At 49.1% G+C, this 26189-nt stretch overlaps 1 protein-coding gene across 3 annotated transcripts; it reads left to right on the plus strand.

Annotated features, from left to right (window-relative positions):
* The first annotated feature begins 6 nt into the window (after positions 1-6).
* Positions 7-24542, plus strand: SLC15A4 (solute carrier family 15 member 4). 3 transcript variants are annotated; one of them, XM_024758561.1, is made up of 8 exons: positions 7-154; positions 4977-5272; positions 7681-7849; positions 8283-8360; positions 9062-9230; positions 18536-18691; positions 19776-19934; positions 24252-24542. In XM_024758561.1, the coding sequence occupies exons 3-8, from the start codon at positions 7739-7741 to the stop codon at positions 24398-24400; spliced, it is 822 nt and encodes a 273-aa protein (XP_024614329.1). In that variant the 5' UTR covers positions 7-154; positions 4977-5272; positions 7681-7738; the 3' UTR covers positions 24401-24542. The 3 variants fall into 3 exon arrangements, with proteins under 3 accessions (XP_024614329.1, XP_024614330.1, XP_024614331.1); XM_024758562.1 differs by lacking the exon at positions 7-154 and having other exon boundaries at positions 5134-5272; positions 7739-7849; XM_024758563.1 differs by lacking the exons at positions 7-154; positions 7681-7849 and having other exon boundaries at positions 5142-5272.
* Positions 24543-26189: the final 1647 nt, after the last annotated feature.

The following is a 26189-nucleotide window of genomic DNA, read 5'->3' on the forward strand; positions in this document are numbered from 1 at the left end:
CCCCCGCCCCACGCGCGTCCGCAACTGCTCGGCGCAGCCGTGTGCCGACGCGCCTGCCCGCTACTGCGCGCCCGCCGCGCTGTCAGCGCTCGCGCTCGTGGGCCTGGGCGTGGGCGCCGTCAAGGCCAACATCACGCCCTTCGGCGCCGACCAGGTGAGGGCCGCGCAGGTGCGGGGCGAGGGGGCGGGGTCGCCCGCCGACCAGGAAACCCAAGTACCGTGGGGGACCGCGCAGGGTGGGCGCTGGCGCGCGGGGGCTGCAGACCGAGGGGCCTCCTTCCTTTAGGAGGGGGGCTTTAGGAGTTGAGACCTGGGGGAGAGCAGAGCGGTTTCTGGACTGGGCCTCTGCAAGTGCAAAGGCCCGGGGGCCAGAAGAGAGGGATGTTGCCTCTACCGTGGCAGTCGTGTTGCAGTACAGAACATCAGTGTACCAAGTCTGTACGCACTGTACGCCTTAAACTTCCGGAAGGTTATGCGACAAGTATGTTTGAAACAAAAGAAGAAGTGGGAACGGGGGTGGCAGGCAGGTGCTTCGTGATGTGAAGCTTTGTAAAGAGTTTGAGGTCTGTTTTGAATACAGTAGGGAGCCTTTTTGGGGGTTTGAGCAGGGGGTAATGTGATCTGATTTATGTTTCTAAAAAATTCAGTCTCTGTAGGGCGTGGGCCTGGCAGCTGTGGCCTGCCAGCCAAATCTGGTCTACTTCCTGTTTTTGGAGGGCCCACAAGCTAAGAATAAGACTGGTACTTAGTTTTTTGAACGATAGGAAAAAAGTAAAAAGAATACTTTTGTGGCAAATGAAAATGATAAGAAACTCAAATTTCAGCTTCCACAAATCAAGCTTTATTGGAACACAGCCCTGCACCTTCCTGGTCACATATGCTGTGGCTGCTTTCACAATACGGTAGCAGAATCAAGTAGTGGTGACAGACTGAACGTCACTTAAAATTTAAACTATTTACACCCTGCCCCTTCACAGAAAAAGTTTGCGGATGTCGGGTATAGAGACTAGGTTGTATGGGAAGTGCTGACAGCAGACAGATCAGGTAGGAGTCTGTTTCACTGGCCAGGTGAGAGATTAGAGGTTTGGACTAGGACGGGGGCAGTGGACAGGGAGTGAAGTGGTCGATTCAGGATAAGTTATGGAGGTAGAGGGACCGGGATTGCTGGTGGATCTTCTGCAAGCAACAGGGAAGGTAACTCCTGGGTTTTTGCGCTAAGTAGCCACGTGATTGCGAACATTTACGGAGGGCTTACTGTGCATGAGGCCCCGTGCCGAGTACTTTGTCAGAGTTCATAGGACTCCTCTGCTGTTACCGTGCCCATTTTACAGATGAGGAAACTGGGGCTTGAGAGGTTAAATCATTTGCCCAGTGGTACAGAGCTAGTACATGACTGAGCCAGGGTGCAAGAGCCTGGCCTCTGAATCTGAACTTTAATCACCCCAGTGAAAGGCGATGCCTTATAATGATGTTGGAAATAAGAGTTGCCTAATGTCCTGAATTCTTCACTTCCTCCTCTGCACCATGGAATGTGGTTTCCATACGTGAACTCATTTGAATCTCATGTGAATCTTATACCCATGTTTTAAATGAGAAAATGGAGGTGCAAAAAGATTTATTTCTTTTGTTGTCCTATAGGTAGTGAGTGGTCAAGCCAGGGTTTAGGTGCAGGTCCGATTTCTCAATGTGTCCTGTAACTGTGACGGCTTTGGCCTTTGGGGTGCCGGCAGCTCTCAGGCCAACGGCGAAGGCACAGGACTGGGATTACCCGTCTTTAAAGACCAGGCCACAGGACTAAAGTGTGCCCCGTGCTGTACCGAGCGCTCTTCCTATGCGATCTTATCTAACACCTTGCAACAATTTATATCCCGAATTGTCCCTGTTTTACAGTAAACGGAGGCTTGGGCGGTTTGACCTACCCAGGTCCACAGCACGTGAGTGGAGGAGCTGGGTTTAAACCCGGAAAGTCTGACTTAAAAATTCCTGCTCTCCAGTAGATAATAGACGAGGGATTAATATTCCTGAAAAGAATGAGTGGTTCTGTAGAGGTTCTCTAGAAGGCACGACAGAATTTGCGCTCTTTTGATGTGTAATTAGATGTGGACCTTAAAAAGAAACGTGCTTTTCTGCAATAGAACTGACCTCATCTTCTCTAACGTGACACTGCCGTGGACAAAGGAGAGCCACTCTATATTTAAGAATATGAGAGAGACTTGACAGCCAAGCACAACATGTGCTTCGTGATTGGAGCCCAGCTTTTCTAAAAGCCATTTATTGGGATGATTGTGATAACTTGATTATAGACCACATATTAGATAAAGTTGCATTGGTGTTAATTTTCTTAGGTGTTTGTGTGGTTTGTGTTATGTAGAAGAATGGCCTTATTTTTAGGAGATTCATGATGAAATCTTTGGGGTGAAATAATGATGCTGTAACTTATTTTTAAATGGTTCAGCCAAAAGAGTATTTCATATATATACAGAAAAAGAACTGAGGCTATAAATGAAGGCTATCGAAGTGTATGCTTTACTATTCTTTCAACTTTTCTGTATGTTTAAAATTTTTTTTACTAAAAAGTTAAGGGGATGTCCATCAACTGATGGGTGGATAAAGCACGTGTGCTCTCTCCATACAGTGAAATATCCTTCAGCAGTAAAAAGGGATGAAGTACTTCCTTCAACGTGGATGCACCTTGAAAACATCATGCCCCTGAAAGATGCCAGGCACAAAACACGGCATGTTATGTGATTCCATTTATATGAGATGTCCAGAATAGACAGGTCCACAAAGACGAGGAGGTTAGTGGTTGCCAGGAGTCAGGAGAGGGGAAAGGGAAGCTACTGTCAGAGGAAGTTTCTTTTTGGTGTGACAAGAAATGTGGAATTGGATAGAGGTGATGGTTGCACATCTGTGAATAGACCGAAAACCACTGAGTGGTACATTTCAACAGGGTGAATTTTTTATTATGAGAACTGTATCTCAGTGAAAAAAACATGTAAAAGGAAAATATTAGTACCCTTCAGCCAAGGTGCTTGCTCTGTGTCAGGTGCTTGCTGGTCTTTGAAGGGGATTTGAGAGGCGTCCCCCAGAGGTGTCGCACGGCTTGTGGGATCTCAGTTCCCAGACCAGGGATTGAACCCGGGCCACGACAGTGAAAGCAGCGAATCCTAACCACTAGGCCACCAGGGAATCCTAACCACTAGGCTACCAGGGAACTCCCAGAATTTCTTTTCTTTAATTGAAGTATAGTTTACAGTGTTGTGTTAGTTTCATGTGTACAGCAAAGTGACTCAGTTATACATTTATATATTCTTTTTCAGATTCTCTTTCTTTATAGGTTATACAAGATATCGAATATAGTTCCCTGTGCTACACAGTAGGACCTTGTTGGTTATTTTATGTATAGTGGCGTTACCTATTAATCCCAAGTTCCCAATTTATCCCTCCCCCACCTCTCCCCTTTGGTAACCATAAGATTGTTTTCTATGTCTGTGAGTCTGTTTTGGAAATAAGTTCATTTGTGCCATATTTTAGATTCCACATATAAGTGATATCATATGGTATCTGTCTGTCTCTGTCTGACTTACGTCACTTAGTATGATCATCTCTAGGTCCTTCCATGTTGCTGCAAATGGCACTACTTCATTCTTTTTTATGGCTGAGTAATACTTTGAAGATACCTTTATGCTTCTCTATCACTGACGCCTTTGTCTGTGATACAGGGCCTCTAGGAGACCCTCTGAGTGAGATGAATGGGGTCATGCTGTGCAGCCCTGAGAAGGAGGCCTTAGCTGACTTCTGAAGGAAGATGCACACCAGAGTCCGGGGGTGATGCTGATGTAAATCACGTCAGTCCCGTCTTTTCCCCCGAGTGATTAACCTTCCTCAAAGGTCACAGTCATTCTAAATGGATGGCTCCTGTAGTTGAACGAGTGAACTGAAAGAACTCTTTTTTACAGACAAAGAGAGCAAAGATACATTTTTTCTAGAGGGGAAAAAAAGAGTTGCGCTGTTATGTGTTTAAAGGAATTTTCCCAAATCAGCCGACTGTCTGACTCACTCCCCAGGATCCTGTTCCTTTAGCTGCACTTCTCTGAGTTGACCGCAGCAGTGTCTTTTGACCCGTCATATGATGGTCCTGTTTACCCTTGGTCGGGTAGGGCTGGAGGCAGGTGTACAGATGGTGACGTAATGTGACCCACATGAAGTGCGGGTGTCAGTCCAGGGCATGGAGGCATGTGACTTGCGGTTTATAGGAGCCAGCAGGCTCCTGTAAGAAAATTACTGCTATGTGGTTATTTAGGGTCTAGTGATAGGCTTAGGTTCCTGAAGTAATTTTAGTGAATAACACTTGGAAGTTCAAATAAGTCGACTGCCAAGCTTACCAGGATGTGTGCTGTGCCACTGTAGATACTGGGAAGGGCTGTGAGTAGAAGTCCTCTGGAAAGTTGTTTAAAATGCAGATTCCTGGGCCCCAACCCCAGAGATGGTTAGTGGGTAGTCCTGGAACGTGGGTCCTGTGGATCTGTATTTTTGAGGAGCATGCCAGGCGTTTCCAAAGCAGGTGGTCCACGGGAGATACTTGGAGAAACTCTAGGATTTGCTGGATCTAAGTATAGTTAAGAGAAACACTGCCCGGAATCTGCAGTAATTAAAAGCATAAAAGATACATTTTTTTGGTCAGGTTGTATCTGTAAACACCATTTTGATTGATCGGCTACATTTCTGGATTTTTTGGCTGCATCTTGTGGGATCTTAGTTCCCCGACCAGGGATGGAACCTGGGCCCGGGCAGCGAAAGTGCAGAGTTCTAACCACTGGACTGCCAGGGAGTTCCCATGTGCTGCCTCTCTTAAAGGCTATGGTGACAACAGTAATTGATATAAAGATATAGTAATATATGAAAACATTGTATATGTTTTTCGTCCTTGAGGATGATCACACGTTTTTAAATCTCTTTCCTCCCGGTTATTTTAGGTTAAAGATCGCGGTCCAGAAGCCACGAGAAGATTTTTTAATTGGTTTTATTGGAGCATTAATCTGGGAGCAATCATTTCTCTGGGGGGCATTGCCTACATTCAGCAGAACGTGAGCTTTGTCACCGGCTACACCATCCCCGCTGTCTGCATCGGAGTGGCTTTCGTGGCCTTCCTCTGCGGCCAGACCTTCTTCATCACCAAGCCGCCCGATGGCAGCGCCTTCACTGACGTGTTCAGGATCCTGGTGTATTCGTGCTGTCCCCAGAAGCAAACCAGGGAACGCAGTCCTAGTGGGTGAGCACTTTATTCTCATCACAGGCTCAGTTTTCCACGTGACTTACCAACCGTCATAAATAAAGTGCTGGCTTATGTCTGTCCTGTGCTCACCGTGGAGGGGGACACGGGGCTGAGGTTGAAATGTCTCACGCCAGCTCCAGGAGGCGGGTGTGAGGTACTTTGTCTCCATCTTAAAGGCAGACCAGCGGCCTCCCTCCTGGGCTCGTGCTTTTCATTTCTAACCTGCACGTTGACCTTCCTCTCACTGCTGGTGTGAGATGGAGGCTCCCGACTACGTAGTCGTGTAAAGGTGATAAAAGACAGAAGCTTGCCAAGGGCATCGAAGAGACAGTGTACTACTTGATGCATTCCTTTGAATGAGAAGCCAAGCATTCGCTTACTTGGTCGCTGCCTGTCTGTGCTCCTTAAGCAGGAAGCTGCTGCGCGGGTCCCCATGGCCCGTCCCCCAGGGGTCCCTGCAGCCGCTCTTTGAGAAGGGCAGGAGAGCAGAACTGAGATGCAGGTAGGGTAACTCCATCATCCCCTTTGCAGAGGACTTCCCGGTTTTAGCACCGTATGCCCACGACCTGAGGTCTTAAAGCCCAGAGTCCCGGGCCCGGGGAGTCCTGGGCAAACTGGCGGAACGTCAGTCACCCTAGATGCAGATTAATGAAGAAAAGTCCAGAACGTAGCTCAAAAAGAGACTTCAGAATTTTTTTGTTGTTACTTTCTGATGTAACAACAACCTGTAGTAAAATACGTCCCTTTTACCTATACAGTTCTGGGAATTGTGACAGATTCCATCATGTAACCAGAGTGCATTCAGGATACAGAGTATGTCCATCCCCCCAGAAAAGTCCCCAGGACCCTTTGGAGTTGAGCCTCTAGGAATATTTTGATCAAGGCTGGTGTTGAGATGGGCGCTCAGTCCCTGAGCCGGAGGTTGACGTCCTGCAGGAACCTTCTGCAGGCCGACCCCGCGTCTGTCTGCCCCCTCATGGCTTGTCTGCGTGTGTCTAATTTATGTCCTTGGAGCCATAACAGCTGTCTGATGTTCTTGTACCAAAGCAGCTCTATGGCCCTGCCCCTTCGCTCCCGGCTAAACGTCTCTAGTTGCTTCAGCTGTCCCCGTGCGGAATTCCGGCACAGCTAACCACCCCAGTGCCCTGGAATTCTAGTGGGTCAGTGTGGCATTCAGACTCATAAGTCAGAACTGCAGCTGGTGGGACCACACTAAAGAATTTTTAACAGTTGAAGCCTCATTGCCTCAGCAGCAAGCAGTAGTGCTTTACCGGGGCCTCATTTTAATTAGGCAGAAGCAGGGTTTCAGATCCTAGATGTTTAGGCTACAGATTGAATGCCATTAGCAAAATATACTGTTAACTTTTCGGTGTGTCTGTGTGGGTGGTACCTGGTAGACAGTTCTGCGAGAGAACACCATTGCTTTGTGGACACTTGGGTTTTAACGCACACGTGGCGTGGCGAAGTCAGTTTGGACTTAGCAATCTGTTTTCCCTTTAGGTTGGTTTTTGAAGTCTTCCTTGGCACAATTAGAAAAGGACCAGCTTGCAGAAAAGTTGATGGTCTAGAGAATTCTCCAGCTGTGCTCTCCTTACGCACAGGTTAGGGCTGTATGACCTTGGGCAGGTTTATGACCTTGTCCTTGTAAAGCCCTCTTTTCCTTCTCGTGCAGTGGGAAAGGACCCCTCTCATAGGATCAGTGCGAGGCCTCAGTGAGCCAATAAGAGCCCGGTTAGCGGTAACTAACTGATGGCGATGCTTTTGTGGAAGGTCACGTTGTCAAGTTACCATCATCACCAGAAGCATCGCCCCTTCCCCTCTCGGCTCTTCCTTCACCGAAGAGTAGGTGGCTTCCCTGAGAGCCTCCCTCCCAGTCACGCTGGTGTAATAGTAAAGCAGCTCGGGTTTGTAACAGGCGGTGTGGTCGTCAAGTCTTGACGTTTGATAAATGACCTAATTTAAAATGCAAACAGTCCAGCACAGTAATTTTTTCAGATGCTCACCCGGTCACGCAGCCGACATAGTTGTCATCAGCCTCGGATGACACCGCGGGCCTTCCTCAGCACAGTGGGGCTGGTGGCCAGGGTGACAACGCTGGGGGTGAGGTCAGCCACCTCTCAGACGGTGAGGGGCGATCCTACCATATCTCCTAGGCTCAAGAAAAGGATGGTGGCTACAGTCTCACTCTGGCTAGGAAGTCCTTCTGCCAGCTGTGTCCATGTGTCCCAGTGTTGAGGAATAATCTAGGTAGCTGTACTGGGTGGGGACGATTAGTAGGTAGCAGAATGGAGTTGAAGCAAATTCAGCACAGCAAGCTGGTTTCCTACCTCCAAACTTAATTTGTTACCAAATAATTGATTTCTGGGGGTGGAAGAAAACTAATTCCTTCATTTTATTTCCCAAAGTGAAGGCATTGGAGTCTTTCAGCAATCTTCTAAACACAGTCTGTTTGATTCATGTAAGATGTCTCATGGAGGGCCATTCCCGGAAGATAAAGTGGAAGATGTGAAAGCCCTTGTCAAGATTGTCCCCGTTTTCTTGGCTTTGATACCTTACTGGACAGTGTATTTTCAAGTGAGTGGTGACATTCAGGTTTCATTTCCTCTATCTCCCCGTGAACGCCACCCCGGCACTCGTTTTGGCCATCACTGAAGTGCGCAGGGTTCCTGGCTTTCTTTGTCACGAGTCTTCAGGATCTCGGAATCTTGTTTTTAGTTACGGACTCCTTTTTGCTGGTTGAAATGTTTTGAAAACCTTAAAACGAAGCTAAGAATGGGGATGCTTCTGTTTTTCCAGACCCCACCTTTTAATGTGGTTTCTCACTGGGATAATGGTTACTTCTTTTTCAAAGTTCATCTCCAGACAACTTTTATGGTGACCAAGTAATTGACCCGTGTTTTCAAACCTGAGTGTTGCAAGTCTCAGCACGGTGTAGTCTGGGGGAGGGCGCAGGCTGCGAGTGAGTGACAGCCGTGCTCATGTAATGACAGCTGCTTTCTACACCCAGATGCAGACGACGTATGTTTTACAAAGTCTTCATTTGAAGATTCCAGAAATTTCCAGCATTACAACCAATCCTCATACGGTGAGAACAGTTGAAATGATCTGAAAATTGTCTTTGGGGGTTTACGTGAGAAATGGATTCCTTCTACCAATGGTAGATACTTTGTAATGACAGCAGTTAGCTTGAACTAAAAGCATTCCTGGAATGTTGAAATGGAACTTGAATGGAATGTTGAAATGGAATGTTGACTTATTTCTGAGACTGTTTCCCATTGGTTATGTCCTTTGCTAGATTAAGTTGACTCCTGACGTTAACATTTCACCTGATTCTTCTTTCCCGAGAAAGCACAGAAAAACAAACGCAAATCCCTTTAGAAATGGAAGCCTTTTCTCAGTACCAGTGTCTTGAGACAGACTATTTTCCTAGGAGGTTATACTTTGTACAAATGAACTTTTTTTTTTTTTTTTGTATTTTTTTTGCGGTACGCGGGCCTCTCACTGCTGCGGCCTCTCCCGCCGCGGAGCACAGGCTCCGGACGCGCAGGCTCAGCGGCCATGGCTCACGGGCCCAGCCGCTCCGCGGCATGTGGGATCTTCCCGGACCAGGGCACGAACCCGTGTCCCCTGCATCGGCAGGCGGACTCTCGACCACTGCGCCACCAGGGAAGCCCTGATGAGCTATTCTTGAAATAAGCTTTTCCCATTTAGATGTTAGTTGTCAGACGCGTGACTGCTGACACTGCAGAAAAATAAGCAGGTGTCTTCTGTGTTTCCCGCTCCCAGTTTCCGGCAGCCTGGCTAACCATGTTCGATGCTGTGCTCATCCTCCTGTTAATTCCCTTGAAAGATAAACTGGTGGATCCCATCTTGAGAAGAAACGGGCTGCTCCCATCGTCCTTGAAAAGGATCGCGGTGGGCATGTTCTTTGTGATGTGCTCGGCCTTCGCGGCAGGTGAGAAGCCGTTTCCGGTTCCGGCGGTGGGTGATGCGGAATGTGGCCACACGCCGCGGGGCACTCAGGAAGTGTGTGTACTTCAAAAGAGGACATATATGGGTTATTCTAACCCTGACTGGTGTTCATTTTCTAGTTTTTCATTTAGGAAGCTTAAGGTTTTTTTCCTAAGGATTTGTCTGGTTTTTGTTTTGTTTGGTTTTGTTTTTTTAGAACTATAACCAGTGAAATGCTCTGGAAAGTGACTTTTGGGTTGAATCAAAGGAGGCTTGTTGTCTCCTAGTGATTTAGATTTTAGACAACTGTTAACTGCCGTGTGGATGACATTTCATACATTAACGGTGTTAAATAATCCTCAGAGCTGTGATTCTTAATGTCAGGTCCATTAATCAGCTTTATACACCCTGAACCCTTGGCACTTTTATGTAAAATTTTACGTGCATCTTCCTGGAGAGAAAGGTGTTTTTGTTTTGTTTTGTTTTTAAATCAAACACAGGTTTGTAACCAGCCTCCATCCCCCCGAAAAAAAGAAAGAGGTTAAGAACTAATGCCTGCGTATTCCAACACCTTTTGGGGGCTCCATTCTGTTTGCATAATTCTTAGATTCTGAAGTATAAGCTGAAATACCGTGTGCTGATAAAGCTGAGGTGTTGCTGACTTTCTCACCTTGCTTTGGAGCTCTTCCTTCATTAGTATTTGAAAATGACTGAACCGTGAAATAGCTTACTCATATAACAAGACAAGGAAGGCTGATATTCCTGAATCACCTATATATCATCTCTGTTATGAGGAGTATAATGTTAAGCCCTGCCGAGATGGAATTTAATAGTCTCCGACAGTGCTTCACAGCAGCCTCCATCCACTCTCGCCAGGGTGAACACAGTACTAGGTATAGTACTATCTATTGATATAGTACTCGATAGATTTAAAGAAATGAGTCCCTAGGCTTAAGAATTCTGTATTCCAGACACTGGGACATCTTAGGAGACAGTTATGTTTTTTCTTAATCAAATAGGTAATTAAAGGGAGGGCGTGTCTGAATGAAGTTTCTGCTGTGTGCTTGCTGTGTGATTCGTTTCTCTTCCAGTCCTGTGCACATGGGGAGGTAAGCCAGAGCAGACGAGAGCTGAATTACAGCGGGGCTCTGATTGCAGGTCTCGTGCCGCAGAATCGGTGATGGGCAGGGCCGCTGTGCTGGGGTGGTGCCCTGAGTGCCTGCCGTGGGCCCGGCTTCTTCCTGGGCTGGGGAGCCCCCTCTCTGTGCCCCGACCAGCCATTCACACCCCTTGGAAAGGAGGCCTTGTCCTCTCCCTGTGGGAAAGGGGAGGCTGCTGGTTCCCCAGGCATTTTCTAGCAGACTCCGGCTTTGGTTCCTCTAATACCATCTTGTCTTCCAGTTTCATTTATGGCTGAATAGTTTCTCCGGGCTGCCCTGAGAACCCCAGGCGCTTCCCGGTGGTTTCTTTGCTTGTTTATGTGGGAAACGTTGTCCAGCGGGGCAGGCAGTGCTGTTTTAAAAGTGCGGGCCGTGCCGGCAGTCCACTTCCTGCTCAGCAGGTCGGGCTGTCGTCAGGTGGCCACGGGCACCTGCAGAGAGGCAGGTGCTCTGCACTGTGTGACCACGACCGCTCTGAACTTCAGCATCTGAATTGATCACTTACCTACGGAAAACACCACTGAGGCTGGTGTCCTAAAGAGGCTCTCTTTGCTGAGTGGCCAGAAGTTGGGAAGGAGCTTAATGGCCACTGGTTTAAAGAGTTTAAATACCTGGCAACTGGACTTAAGCACAATTTATTAAATTTAATGTAAGCAGTAACTGGTGTTTCATGCCGTTTCATTTCCAACTCCAGTGAATATTATTTAATTGGAACATTAATGACCTTTGAATACAGACCTGAAATCATTACAGCAAACCAAAGTTTTAATAGAAAAGAGACTATTTTGCCTTTTAGCTTACTACATTCAACGATGATAAATCAGGATCTTCCATTTAGTACCGTCCCTGCCGGTAATAATTCTTTCTTTAAATTTTCTTAGATGAGAATCAGGCATGTCCAAGGGGTTTCTTCTAGTCTGCTTGAGAAAAAAAGAAGTGTGTTAATTTGTCAGATTTCCTTGCCCCTTAAAAATTGTGCGTGTTCTTAATTTACTAACATCATAGATGCTCACTGGAGAAAAGGGAACCTTAGAAACATAAAGGAGAAAATAAAAATCAACTGTAATTTCCCCAGAGATGCTCATTCCTGGGATGGTGTGTATCTGTCTAATCCCGTTTGTGTGTCTCTGCATACATACACACACACCTTCTGTGTTTTTGTGAAAATGAGATACTGATGTGTAAGCAGATTTGAGCCTGATTAAGGAATACTAAGTGTGAGGAAACCATAAAAATGTAATAAAAGCTACGCTTGTTACTATTGGGGGGTAGAAAAATCCGCCAAATACAGATGAGCCATCTCCCCTCATTTCCCCCTTCCTCCTCCTTTTCCTTCTCTCTCTCTCATACACACAGATTTAAGCACTCATAATTCCACCGGGGGCTTCCAAGGAAATCTTCTACCACCATTCTGCAAGTGCATGGGAAAAATTATGTATGATGTGATGTGTGTGTGCGTTTATACTTCGTCACCTGCTTTAAAAGAAAAAAACCTAAAATATCCTTCCCCCGTGTCAAACATTCACGTGCGATCCTTTGTTGTTGGGTGTTGAGGATTCTAGTTTTCACGGTACGGTAATCACTGCAGTGAAATTGCTTTACTTCTCGAATCCCTGGAAGTGTAATCACTGCATCCATGTTTGATGTGTGTACATGACAGAGTTACCTTCCGTCATCCCAGGCTGACGGTACCCATCCGTGTGCCTCACGGTCTGCTCTTCCACTCTGCTGTGCTGTGGATGCCCTATTACCACAGCGGTTTTTAGGCAGGAGTCTGTGCCCGGACTTCAGGGCATAAGAGAGCATCTGGAATGGAGACAGAATCATCTGAGTGCCTTTTTCTTGAGTCATAGCTTTCGTTAGGAAGGAGTTCAGAGCCACTGGTCTACAGCACTTTTTAAAAAACCGTTATCAGGGCTTCCCTGGTGGCGCAGTGGTTGGGAGTCCGCCTGCCGATGCAAGGGACGCGGGTTCGTGCCCCGGTCCGGGAGGATCCCACATGTCGCGGAGCGGCTGGGCCCGTGAGCCATGGCCGCTGAGCCTGCGCGTCCAGAGCCTGTGCTCCGCAACGGGAGAGACCACAACGGTGAGAGGCCCGCGTACTGAAAAAAAAAACAAAACAAAAACAAACTTATCACAGAGTCAATCCACGGTCGTTAAAAATACGTAGATAGAAGTGCGAGGAGACCTAAATTCACTCCTAATCCCACCATCCAGTGATGACGCCTACACCTGTGTTTATATCTTCCTAGAATATTTTATTACAGCTAAATTGTTCTTTTTTAAACAACAGAAATGGAACAAACTATTCACAGTTTATAAGCTATTTTTGTATACTATATATAATACATACCATTTTTCCAAGTCAATTACAAATTTAAATTATGGTTTTTGACAACGACGTAATATTCCATTTTGGGTCCTATCAGTTTTTAAAACCAGGCCTCTTATTAAACGTGAGGGTTGATTCCAGTCTGTCCTACCTGAAGCAGTGCTGTGTGTACACCCTGACACGTCCGCACATGTGTGCTCATCTCGTGTGAAAGGGCCAGAGCAGCGTGCCGACGCGAGTCTGATCTCACTGTGCCTTCGTCGCACTGATGATTGTGTTCTGTTAATGTTCTCTTATCTGAAGGGTTCCAGCATTCTATATCTTTAATGTGTACTGTGAGTGATCTTAAGACTTTTTCCCAAAATGTGTCAGACATTCTATTCTGTGTACAGTTTGTGTGTTGTGACCAGTTTTCTAGTGGGTTTTTCTTGTAATAGAGTATAGATTGTCGCTACTCAGAATTTTATCTCATTTTACGAATATTTTTTTCCCATTTTTTTCACCTTCCCTTTAATTTTGTTTTTGACGTCTTGTGAAGTCTTATATGCTTCTTCATTTAGGTCCTGTACATTTTATGTTAGGTTTATTCCTAACTGCTTTTATGTATTTTGGTTTCTCACCTAGGAGATTTTTTAAAATTCTGAGTTTCAGTGAATTGTTTTCAGATGGTTGCTCGTCTTGAAATTAACATAGTTTCTTTTCCTGCCTTCTTTATAAAAAGAAGGTATTTATTGTTTATTCAGGCTACACTGCCCGGCTTGTGGGACCTTCGTTCCCCGACCAGGGACTGAACCCGGGCCTGGGCAGTGAGAGCCCTGAGTTCTAACCCCTGGGCCGCCGGAGAGTCCCGTTTTCCTGCCTTCCTGCTACGCCTCCCTGTGTCTCTCCATTTGGCAGGGTGGCCCGGCTTTCTCCAAGGCTGCTGGTGGTGACGGATGCCCCCCTTTATCCCTGACTTCGACGAGCGCACCTTCAGCCCCTCACTGTGGAAGGTTCACTCTCACCTCTGAGTTTGCATACGTATTCCTGACGATGTTACATATCTAAGCTTTATTTCAAGTTTGTATTTTTTGGCAGAAGTGAATGTTGAGTTTCTCTCAAATATCTTAGTTTGGTTTTCAGGAGGATTGCATGCCCTCCTTACTCCACCCCCTCCCTGCCTTTGGCCGCTCATGATTTTTATTCATTTTAACATCTGGTATTTAACTGTTCCTGAATTTCTAAAATACACCCTGTTTGTTAAAAGGTCTGGTTGGAATCTGCTAATTCCAGTCTGCTCAATAATCTGCTTTTATTGAGCGATTGTGCGTCTCTTTCTAACCAATATCAGTCTGGTTTGGTGTCAGGGTTATACAGCTTCATAAAAGGTGTTGGTAAACTCCCTGTTTCTTTTCTTTTTTAAAAAAATAAATTTATTTATTTTTGGCTGTGCTGGGTCTTTGTTGCTGCGCATGGGCTTTCTGTAGTTGGGACGAGTAGGGGCTATTCTTCATCGCGGTGCGCGGGCTTCTCATTGCAGTGGCTTCTCTTGTAGTGGAGCACAGACTCTAGGCGCACGGGCTTCAATAGTTGTGGCACTTGGGCTCTAGGTGCGGCTCGTGGGCTCTAGGTGTATGGGCTTCAGTAGTTGTGGCTCACAGGCTCTAGAGCACAGGCTCAGTAGTTGTGGCACGTGGGCTCAGTAGTTGTGGCTCACGGGCTCTACAGCGCAGGCTCAGTAGTTGTGGTGCATGGGCTTAGTTGTTCCGTGGCATGTGGGATCTTCCCGGACCGGGGCTCGAACCTGTGTCCCCTGCATTGGCAGGCAGATTCTTTACCACTGTGCCACCAGGGAAGTCCAAACTCCCTATTTCTGAAGGCAGGGAGTATTTTAACAGGATGAGAATTATCTGTCTGCTCCCAGGAAGTTCCAAGTCTTTGCCTAAAAAATCATATGAGTACATCCTCTCTGAAAGGAAATATAACTTTTCCACCTTTTTCTCAGTTTTGTACAGATCTTGTTTTTTCTTGAATCACTTAAGCTTTTTGTTTTTTTAATGTCCCTAGTAAATCATTTATTGAGTTTTAGAAAAATTGTTAGAGTGGAGATAAAAATAGTGTTTTAAATAAATCTGATGTGCTTCCTTCCTCATTTTTAGTTTCCCTTTTTTATGTGCTCTTTTTTTATTAGGCTTGCCAAGACTGTATTTTATAATTTTTCCTTAGACGTCTGTCTTGAATTTATCATTTGTTTTTATGTTTTCTAAGTAGAGAATTTAAGATATTAATTTCTGTTACCTTTGGTTTGTTTTGTGGGGTTTTCTTCTCGTTTCTTGAGTTAAATTCTTCACGTCTTTTTGTTCTTTCTTGCTTAACAGTAAAAACCACGTAATGGCATGAATTGGCCTGTTACCGTTGCTTTCCCAAGTCTCTTGCACTTTGATTTGTTGTGGTGTGTTTTTTCTCCCTACGGATATTGAAACTATGGTTTTTATTTTCTTTTTGATCCAAGAGTAATTTTACAGAAGTTTTTTTCATTTCATAATATTGATGCTTTTGTTTATCCATTTGTTAATGAAAAAGCTTTAATTGAGGAGTTGGGAAAGATCCTGGCTTTATAATTCTGTACCGTGGACTTCAAGGCTTCCGTTTTGGCCAGTGTTACTTTCTAAAAACGTTCGTGGGGTGCCGCATAGGATGGCTCGCAGGTTGTCCCACCGTCAGCTGAGTGGGTCAGATCCCTTGTAGCAGGAGCCCTGAAGTCCAGTGCTGCCAGGGGCCTGGGATCACGGCGATGGCCCGTGTGCAGGGATGCTGTGGTCTGGGCGGGGCCCGTTAGGATGGAGCCCCGCGAGGGCACAGGTGTTAAGTGTCCATAAAGTTCGGGACCTGGGTCTGCCCTTGGGCCTCCGATGCAACCAGTTGCCCGGCAAAGCCTCATCTTTCCATCTGCTTGCTCTGGTGAGGACCGAGAGGGTTCCTGGGTCTCAGAGCCTCGCTGCATTCCTAGCAGATGATGGCGTTTCACTCACGAAGGTCTGTGGCTTGTGTCGTCCCTGGGGAGGGCACGCGCCATCCTCGGGCAGTGGCGGGAGGCGCACACGGGGACCCTAAGGCCCGGCAGAAGCCCAGCTCACACCCCGACGGTCGCTGAGACTGGCGCCCCTGTCTCTGCCCAGCTGCTGGCTCCGGCTTGCTTCTCCCGGGCTTGCTGCGGGCGCGGGGCCGTGTGCCTGACCTTCAGCGTGTTCTCTTGGTGCCCGTGTGCTGCGGTTGCCACGCCTCCCTTCTCCGTGACTCTGCTCGGCCTCTCCCTCACTCAGACCTTTGCCACTTTACGCTTTAGTTCTTGTCTCGCCCGCAGCGTTGGGTTTTCTTTCATTTTGACGTGATGTGAGTCCGTGTCTTTAACTGAAGAGTTTGGCCCGTCGATGGCTGTGGCGGCTCTCCCAGCATCTGCCCTTACGTTGGTCTGTGCCGGTGCTCCTGGGCCCGTCCGTCAGAAGCTCTGCCGGCTGCGCAGCCCCTGCGTTGTCTGGAGGGCTCGCCCTCTCCCTCGGCCTCTGTTCTCTGCGCTGTCCGGCCATCCGTCCCCCGTCCCACCAGAGAGGAGCTTCAGTGATTTCTCACATTCTTGTCTCTTGGGGCTCGACCCTCGTTATTTGTGTCCCCCTTGCCAGCGCCCCTTCGTTTCCGTTACCTGTTCACCCCCAGTCCTCACGGAGTCGTGCTTTCCTAACTAATAAGAGCGCAGAACAGATCCTGTCCGACAGTTCACTTCCGTTCTCTGCCAGGCCTTGCAGAAGTACTAAATACGTGTATCGTCCCCACCAGTACTGCCCCATCACGCACACGCGTGTGCGCGCACACACACACACACACAGACGCACGCACACACACAGGCAGACACACACGCAGACACACACACACAGACGCAGGCAGACACACACACAGAGACACACGCACACACACAGACACACATGCACTGTCTTAAGCCTCTCTTGCCTTTCCTGTGGAGGACAAGAGTCTTCTCCAGCTTCAATATTTATTCCCTTAAAACAGGCTGAGTGGGTGCTTCCCCTCCGCTCTTGGATTGGACGGAGCCCTTCCAGCTAGAGGGTCGGTGGCCAGCACAGCGCAGTGATCTTCCGGTCTCAGGGCGGTGGCCCCGGGCTGGCTGGAGCTCGGCCCACGCAGAGGAAGCCCACAGTGCTTTATCCTGTGCGTTGAAGGCACTCCAACCAGGCTGACGCCACGGCCCCCTTGGTGCTGCCCGCTGCCCTGCCAGGGAGCAGAGCTGTCGCTGTGGACAGGGCCCTCGATGCCATCACCAGCGTCCTGATAACCGCTGGGCTGAGCTGCACGCGCCCCTTTCCAGAGCAGCAAGCGCTCTGCAGTGGCCGCTCTGCACGCCTGGGCCCGCTCTGTTTCTCAGGTCGCAGGACGGGTGTGAAGGTCGACTCACCTCTGGGAGGTCTCTCTTTCCCTCGGCCCTTTGACGCGTTTTCTCTTTGTTGGCACATTTCGTTTGAGATATGTTGTGGGCTGCAGATTGCAGAGTTTGTCTCTCATCCAGTCAGTCGTACCCTGGTCCTTTCTCATGCTCAGGTTTTGAAAGGAATATTTTTAATATATTCCGTTGTCCTCTACGCAGACTCCTGTCCTTCCTCATATGGTTTTAAATCCGTATGCTTTTACATATACATTAGATATTATGGCCCATTATTTCATCTGCAGTTAGAACCCTTTAAAAACACAACCTAGCGACACCTTTACCTTGAGAAGTCGGTCCCACACGTTGTTTCAAGCTTTATTTTGACCTGCTTATGTTTTGTTTTGTGGAGAGTAGCTTTTTCTGTCTTGCTTATCTTCCCACGTCTTTCTGCCCCGCGAGACAGATGACCGATGACCCAGTGAGGTCTTGGTGCTGCTGAGGGCAGGGTGTGGTTCGAAGAGTCTGGGTTACAGTCGTCCCGCTTATCCCTGGGTTTGCTTTCCGTGGTTTCAGTGACCCCACGGTCAACGGCGGTCCGAAAATACCTACAGTACGGTGAGATGTTTAGAGAGAGGGGAAGGCCACCTTCACGTAACTTTTATTACGGTGTATTGCTATAATCGTTCTAGTTTATTATCAGTTACTGTTGTCAGTCTCTTACTGTGCCTGATTTATAGATTAGACTTTATCAGAGGTAGGTGTGTGCAGGAAAAAACATAGTATATGTAGGATGTGGAACTGTCCTGGGCTTCAGGCATCTCCTGGGGGTTTTGAACGTATCCCCCAGAGAGAAGGGGGGACCACTGTACTTTGCTGATAAGGTTAAGCCCGTCTGCACAAGGAAACTGGCATTAGTAGTAGTCGTGGTAGTTGTAATAGTGATGACGATCAGTGAATCAGCTTAAATCTGTTCCCTTGAGGGGAAAAACATCTCCAAATTCATTACCTTCTGATAAGTAAATAGCACAATTCATCTTTTTATTGCAGGACTGTTTAGCTCTCCCCTGCTCCCCCTTTGAAAAGAAATAAAAGGTGTTTAGGTGAGCAGTCCAGAGATTTGAGGATTGCGTTAACCACGTTGAACACTGGTTTTATAAGGCACTGCAGAGCGCCCCCGTGAAGTATGGATTATATGACCTCTGTTTCTTAGTAACCTACCTCGGAAGCTGAAAGTAGGGAGATTCCTGAGGTCGGGGGGTTCTGGGGGAAGCTATGTTATTGGGCATTATCCTTTCATGTATTTCTCAGAATCATCAACAGACATCTTGTACCAAGCATCTAGTTTTTTAGTTTAATTGCAAATGTTAATGAACAAATGCTCATAACCTACTTATGAATTGTAGGGATTTTGGAAAGCAAACGGCTGGACCTCGTGAAGGAGAAGACCATTAACCAGACCATTGGAAATGTCGTTTACTATGCTGCAGATTTGCCAATCTGGTGGCAGGTCCCTCAGTACGTGCTGATTGGCGTCAGTGAAATATTTGCGAGCATCGCAGGTGAGGTTCCTTCCTGTCCGGGCGTCCGCGTCCAGTCCTGTCTCAGCACGATAAAGCCCGTGCTGTTTCCCTCTTCGTTAGGCCGCGTCGAGACAGAAACAGCACAGTGCTTGGTGGGTGCTGGTGGGCAGTTGTGGTGCAGAATGTGAATTGGTGAGGAAAGAGCAATGGTACGGCTGAGGCTCTCCTTTCTTGGTGTAAAAGGATCCCCAAAACATCAACCTGAAGTTCAGCTACCGTAGAGGGTCAACAGGAGAGAGGATAGAAGAAGGAAGACCCCCGGGCTACCTGGCAGTTGCTAATAACCACGCCCTGCAGTCCCGCCACCACGGCCGGGCCTCGGGGGTCCCTCACTGCCTGGCCCTCAGTGTCTCTGTTCAGATTTATAAGGAAGCAAACCTAATTTTTAAAACCTGTTCTCACGGGCCTCTCTTCCCTATTGGTGAGATCAGGTGGTGGCATGCGGACAAGTAAATTCTGTGCAGGCCTGTTCCCAGCTGCTGGGAGCGAGGGAAGGAGAAAATGAGTGATGCCCAGAGCGGTGGGGCTGGGAGGCCGGCACTTTTCACCTCTCCTGCCTCCTACAGCGCTCACGCGGACTGGCTGATGCACTTGTGGAGGGAGTGAGTCGCATGGGGTGGCCCTTCCTTTACAGCACAGTGCAGATCTCCATGTCTGCTTATCACAGTGGTGATTCGGTTCATAGATGCACCTGCTGAAACTGTTCTAAAAGACCTTGCCTTTCAGATAGGAATCCTGAGTAGATTTCCCCATTTTAGTGTAAGTACTTTGTTTGCAAACTCCCGTTAGTTAAGAATGTAGGCAAATTTTGCTTCTTCAAACTCTTTCTTTCCGTGAGGAACGAGAAATTCCAAGAGCTGACAAGTCAAATGCTGCCTTCAAGTGTGAAGGCGGGAGGTGACTGGCCACCTCGCGGAGTTTCTAGGGGCTGTGACAGCAGGAGGTGAGCAACCAGCCTGGGTGCTGTCTCAGAGCCGCGCCCCAGAGCCCAGGTGTCCGAGGGCAGCGGCGCAGGCGCGGGCGCCCTGCTCCTCTCCCGAAACGCCCTCCTTTTCTTCCCCAGGCCTGGAATTCGCGTACTCGGCCGCCCCCAAGTCCATGCAGAGTGCCATCATGGGCTTGTTTTTCTTCTTCTCTGGCGTTGGGTCCTTCGTGGGCTCAGGACTGTTGGCACTGGTGTCCCTCAAGGCCATCGGGTGGATGAGCAGCCACACGGACTTCGGTAAGGCCCCCCTCGTGGCCCCCCTTCCCGTCGTTGGCAGTGACCAGCGCCGCAGTCCTCGGGCCTCATGGGGCGCCCGGGACCAGACGCGGTCAGCGTCGCCGGGCTGCCCCGGGAGCCCCCGGCCTGCTCCCTGCGCCCCGTCAGACCACCCGCCTCCCCTCGTTTACCCACGTCCCTGATGGTCTCCTGGGGACAGGTGGGCCTCTCCTGCCCCAGGTTGGCCTCCAGCAGCAGCTCTGTGGCTGCTGTTTTCTCAGAGCGTCTGTGATGAGTAGACTGACCCTCCCACCTTCAGGTCCAGCACTAGTTTTATTTTATTATGAGGCAAATAAAATCTGTATCACAAATTTCCCTTCATTTATCAGGTTGGCCAGAAAGTTTGTTCGGTTTTAAGTAAAGCCACGTTTTTCATTTTCATGAAGAACTTTATTGAACAACATATTCACTGACCTAACGAACTTTTTGGCCAACCCAGTATCTTATTTTCGTATTTTTTTTCTTTTCCTGACGGTACCTTTTAATTTCCTGCTGTTAAAAAAAAAAAAAAGAGATAATAAGTTGCCTTGTTAAAAACAAGTATTACTCATTATCAATCATAATGGGATTTTGCAGCTAATGCCAGTAGGTGGCAGCTTGAGCAGAATCACTCCCGAGAGATGAAAGCTTTGCTGTTTCCATATTGATGTAGCCTTTAAGCAGACCCAGGAGGTGCAGGTGTGCTTCTCCTTCGTATGTTGTACCAGTAAAAACCACCATATTGCTTTTCCTTGTATAGGCGTGTGGCGTTTGCCGTCCCCTGTAGAAGGAGCAGCAGGTGTGATCCCAGATTTTGTGGCTTCTCTGTGCTCAGTACCCCCTGGGTACTGAGCCACTTCTAGGTTCTAAATCCCCTTGAAAATCTGGTGAAAGCTTAGAGACTGTTCTCCAGAAATTGCAGAATTCCAAAAGCCCTCCCATGATTCAGTTAAAATGCCCGTCTTGAGGGGGGCGTTTTGGCCCAGAGACCCCTGATGCAACTTCCAGAAACCGGACCCCCTGCTGCCCCCGGGCACCACTGGTGATGTGTCCAGCTGGTCTGGCTGTGAGAGCCAGTGGTGTGCGCGGCAGGCCCTCCTGGCTGTGCTGAGGGGGCTGTGCTCATTACCCCTGCCCCTCGGAGGGTAAGTCCAGTTACACAGGGTTCTGGGAGTTCTCCTGCGCTCTTGGTGTCACGTAATCTGTTTTGTACGTGTGACAGACCTCCTTCAAAGAAAGACTTGTTATAGGGACCACACCTCAGTAGTTCTTAAGATATAGATTCTGTTTTTTTACTTTCACATGTATCTTAAAGGATCGATTGGTTTTTGTCACTCTCATTGCTTTCCAGTGATTTAATCCACCCCTCCCCCCCCCGCCGCAGCCATTACTAATTTAATAACTGGTAGTTTACCTGTCACTCATCCTTTACTTCTGACAGGTAACTTTAAAACTTTTCATTGGGAAGTTTATGTCCAGTATTGATGCGCGTGGCACACGTGGACAGATGTTGGACTTGGATTCTGTTTGTTGTGTTATTTTCACGAAAGAGAAGCGCCTTGTCGTGTGTCCTGGATCGGCTGCCCTGTCCAGGAGTGCAGGGTGGTCTCTCCTTGTTTTCCCTCCAGTCCCTCTGCCTGGAGCCCCATGTCCAGTGATGTGAGAGGATGTGGCAGGTCGGCTCCCACTTGGTTAGGGTCAGGTGGCTGTCACGGGCGGTGGTTTGGAGAGAGAATGGGACAGGTGACACCTCCTCCCCGCCGCCCCCACATCCTCGTTTCTGTAGGAGGAGCAGCAGGTGTGATCCCAGATTTCACGGCTTCTCTGTGTCCTGGGCTCTCCCTGGCTCTGCCCTTCGGCAGGTCCTGCCTGCATTAGGGCCCCAGCGGCAGTGGGGCTGGCTCAGCGTTTCCTGACTGACACGTGGGTAACTTGCTATCAGGTTCCAGGACCAGGTCTGAAGGAAGAGTCCCCAGATGCTCCCCTCGTTGTTTTCTTCTCTCCCTGTCCTGCCCCAGGCCTGCTTGTCCTCGTTATTATTATTACTTAGACTGGGGATCACGTCCGTACTGTGAAGGGCACTGGTCTTAAGTGCACAGCTTGGTGTGCATTTCGTCCAGATCAAAATGCAGGACGTGGAAGGGTTCCTTCCGTCCTTTCTGACTTAAGCCCCCGGCCCCCGGCAAGGTGAACTCTGTTCTGAGGTCGGCCCTGCTGAGTCCTGCGGCTCTCTCGTCCGTGGCCGTGGCCTTCCACTCAGCACTGCGTCCTCAGAGTCATCCCAGTGATCGGCTCTTTGTTATTGCTGTGGAGCATCCATTGTACCGATAAGTCAGAATTCATTATCTGTTCTGCGGCACGTGGGTGTTCGTGGTGTCTCCAGTTGGAGGCTGTCGCAGATACAGCAGCTGGGAATGTTCTTGTGCATGTTTGGGGGACACATGAAGCTTGTTTACTGGGGCCCAGGAGTCAGTCTTATCAAATACGAAGCACCCAGAGTTTACCATCTTTACATGCAGTTACCTTCTGTCTGTGAAGAGGCCCAAGAAAGTACAGGGTGATCACCTTTAGGTGGTGGGCCCAGTTCTGCACACCCTTCCTAACGCCAGACTGCGACGGGCCCTGGCGGGGAAGACACGGCGCGCAGTTTGCTCGGCCTGCCAGCTTTGAGCTTTGGAAGTTGTAAATGACTCTTTAGTTTGGGGAGATTGATGTTTCAGAGCGTGATTGGTGTTTCGACGACAGCCTCGCTGAGGCGGCTCCAAGCGGCACTGCAGCACTGGCGTCTGCAAACCAGGGTCCGGGGGTGGGATCTCAGTGTCCAGGGTGGAGCCCGCCCGCAACGGGGACCAAACCACTGTTTCCAACTCTCTGAGCACTGTTGAGTAAATAACACAGTCTGGTAGAAATTCTAGGTAGTACTGGATCTCTTCCCAGAGCAGCAAACACAGGAAATCATTGTCTTCTACAGCCTGAAGGAGTGAGAATTCTTTAAAAACGTGTGAGTGCTTATTATACAAGCGTGTATTATATCTGCTCATTAGTTCTGTTAAATAAAAGCAGTGTTAAATGTCCGACTTTAATGAGTATATGTTCAGATAGAAAAAGGAAGTTGCAGAATAACCCAGCTTGACAGAGACCTTCAGAGGAAAGGAAGTCTGGCGTTTTAAATAAGCCAATGGGAGGATGCTTTTGAAGCCGGTCAGAGAGCACAGCAGCTTTCTTCCTAAGACGCCAGCGTCCTCCAGAGACGCTGCTGACGCACCGCCCCTGTCTGCCCCTCTGTTCGGCAGTGTGCCCGGCCCTTTCCAGTGGGTGACCAGCGGCGTCAGCGGTAGACCGTCCAGGGCTGCGGCGACGCCGTCTTTGTTGGGAGCCGGGGTGGCGTGCTGTGTGCGGCCCCGGTGTCCCCTCCACACAGCCCTGCGTCTCCACGCCGCGTGGCCGCTGCTCAGGGAACAGACGGCAACTTTACAGCCCTGGTGGCCCCGGACCTACGTGTGGACTGGGGCTCCTGACGGGGCCCCGTGAAGAGGAGGCGGCCGTGTGGCCCGGGTGCTGTCTCCACATTTGACAGGCAGGGAACCTGGGCCCAGAGACCAAGACGCTGGGCTTTGAGCCTCCTTGGTGGAGCTCCGCGGTCCGTGCCCTTCACCTCCGCCGCCTCGGCAATGGTCGGGCACTGAACGGAGCCTCGCACGTAGGGCACCTCGCGTGCTGCTCAGGCCAGGGTCGGCCATTCAGTGTGTCAGCTCTTAGGGTTAAAGTGGGCGCCTGTGTATCAACCTGCAGCCTGAAGTTTTTAAGGAGAAACGCGAAAAGCAAGCTTGTGCCTTCCCCTGGCGCGGGGAGTGTGTGTTCTGCCGTCTCTCCCGGCCTGTGACGGTACTTTGATGTCAGGTGACGACATGGGAGTCCAGCACTCACACCTGACGTGCCGTCCAGGCTGCGTCCCGGCCCGACGCGTGGTCTTGGCGCGTGTGCAGACTGTAGACCCAGGCGAGGAGGGCCGTGCGCCGCAGGATCTGACGTGGAGACAGTGGGGGCCCCTCATCGTGTGGGGGCAGGAGGCCCCAGCCCGGAGCCCGTGTTGAGATGCGGCTGACTCACAGTGGCTTTGGAAACAAAGCACTTGTGTATTTTGAATTAGGATTCTTTTCTCTCTTTCTTTTTTTACTTTTTTAATGACCACAGTTAAAAGTCACCCTGACCTTCGTAGGAACCAAGTTAAATAAATAAAATCTTTTAAACTCTCTCTCTAAGTGCAGCTTCCGTGCTGCTCTCTTTCCTTTTCTCTAGGCAACATCAACGGCTGCTATTTGAACTATTACTTTTTTCTTCTGGCTGCTATTCAAGGCGCTACCCTCCTGCTCTTCCTTATTGTTTCCGTGAAATACGACCTGCAGCGGCCGAGAGCAAACGGCACGCCCGCCGGCAGGAGGACCTGATGCTCCTGCAGCCCGTCAGGTCTGTTGGACGGACAGATGGACAGATCCGTGGGAAGGTGCTCTGGGGGCTCGCAGAGCAAACGGCTGACTTCCCTAAAACTTGCGTGGTGCCGGGGTTGGTTCCCTCTTTTCCACCCGCGGCCTAGGTAAGTGCCTTCCTGCGATCGAGCCCTGCCGAAGGCCCCCGGGCGCCCTGCCGCCGGTTTCCCCTCTGACAGACACCTGCTGCCGCGGTACAAAGTCTCGGGAGACGACACCCGTGCTGGTTGGCGTCCCGGTATTTTAAACACATCTCATCCTCTCCTTCCCACAAAACACGCTCTCACTTTCTCTTCTCCTGATGAATAAACATGTGTTTATATTGAGGAAGGGGGGGTTTGTTAAGAAATGAAAGTGTGGTCAGGTGCTGCCGAGGTTTTAAAGAAAAGTCCCGCTTACGGTTTCTCTCATGAGCCGCAGATCCCGCCCGTGCGGGTCCTCGGCACAGGCCGGTGGTGAGCGTGTTCTGCCTGCTGCTTCACGTAATGCCGAGTTCTCAAACCATCACCATTGCTCTCTTGTTGCTCTTTCCTTAAGAGCGCGATGTTCCATTAAAACCTATTTAAGACTGCGTGTTCCGTCTCAGCCTGCAGAGCAGCCTAACGCGTGTTTTAACCCTGCCTGGTCAGTCCTTGTGTACAGTTTCATTCTGGTACCGTCGAGACTAAAGACCCACCGTGGTGGGTGGAAGGAAACCCCTCTTCTGAGCAGCACCGCTGTGACTGGAGGCCGTTGGCAGCGCTCGTTGCGGGCCGGGGCTGTCCACAGTCACCGACGCTGGTCGCGCTGTTCTCCGTGACATGGGGGTTCGCATCTTGTCTAATAAACCGTTGTCTATTTGTTGCTGTATTTTTGGTGTAATTTTATTATAAAAAGCACCTCGAATATGAGACCCACTGGCTCCTTCTCTGCGTGGTCTGTCCACAGTCGTCGTGTATTTGCATTTACGTGTGGTGGACGTCATGAGGGTTCCTGAACTGTCACGGGGCACAGGGTCCTGAGTCAGGAAATGACGAAAAGTCATAACGAAATACCTGTTCCTGACGCAGCTCTTTGATTTCTCTAGGATAGTGATTCCTGAGCCTCCTCCGTATTAAAATATAACTTTATGTTTGGCGAAAACAAAAACAAACGCAAACACCCTACTAGTTTTGGGTTATCTTGTTGTTGTTTTTAATACAAAGTATAGAAAAACACAAGGAGGTCATGACTGGTGGGGTTCAGACAGATTGAAGACCGATGACTCAGTGTAACACCAGTTCTCAGAGGGGCTGAAGGTGTGAGTTTGGGTTAAAAAAATAAATAAAAAGGGTTGGAAAGCACTGCTCTAGGAAATACATAATCCCCCAGAAGTACAGTTTCTGTCTTCAGGATCTATTGCATACTGAAGACCATTAACCCGTGCCGTCAGAAAACACATTTTCTCTGTAGGGAATTAGGCACGAAAGGGAAAAGGGAGGTGTGACGAGCCAGCCCTTTCCTGGGCTCCGTGTGGCCGGGGCACGTGAAGGCGGCAGATGGGGCCCTACGTGGGCCACCGTCCTACACCCCGGGGAGGGGGGCTGGGAATCAGCGCAGGTAGAGAGCCAGGTAGGTACACGCTCTGCTGTCAAGGGGAACCTGTCCAGAAAGGCAGTCAGGCCCAGAACTGACAGCCTCTGACTTTCCATCTGACTTTAGAGAGTGTACGACTGGGGTCACCACGTGGCTCTGAACAGCGGCTGAAGAGACAAATACACAAAACCAGTAT

Source organism: Neophocaena asiaeorientalis, unplaced genomic scaffold (genome assembly GCF_003031525.2).
Source record: "Neophocaena asiaeorientalis asiaeorientalis breed wild unplaced genomic scaffold, Neophocaena_asiaeorientalis_V1.1 scaffold77, whole genome shotgun sequence".
In the NCBI taxonomy this organism is placed as follows: Eukaryota; Metazoa; Chordata; class Mammalia; order Artiodactyla; family Phocoenidae; genus Neophocaena; species Neophocaena asiaeorientalis.

Coding starts and splice junctions, on each gene's coding strand:
- SLC15A4 (XM_024758561.1), top strand. CDS start 7,739: ATGTCTCATGGAGGGCCATTCCCGGAAGATAAAGTGGAAGATGTGAAA. Junction 8,361..9,061: donor TTACAACCAATCCTCATACG/GTGAGAACAGTT, acceptor TCCCGCTCCCAG/TTTCCGGCAGCCTGGCTAAC. Junction 9,231..18,535: donor GTGCTCGGCCTTCGCGGCAG/GTGAGAAGCCGT, acceptor TATGAATTGTAG/GGATTTTGGAAAGCAAACGG.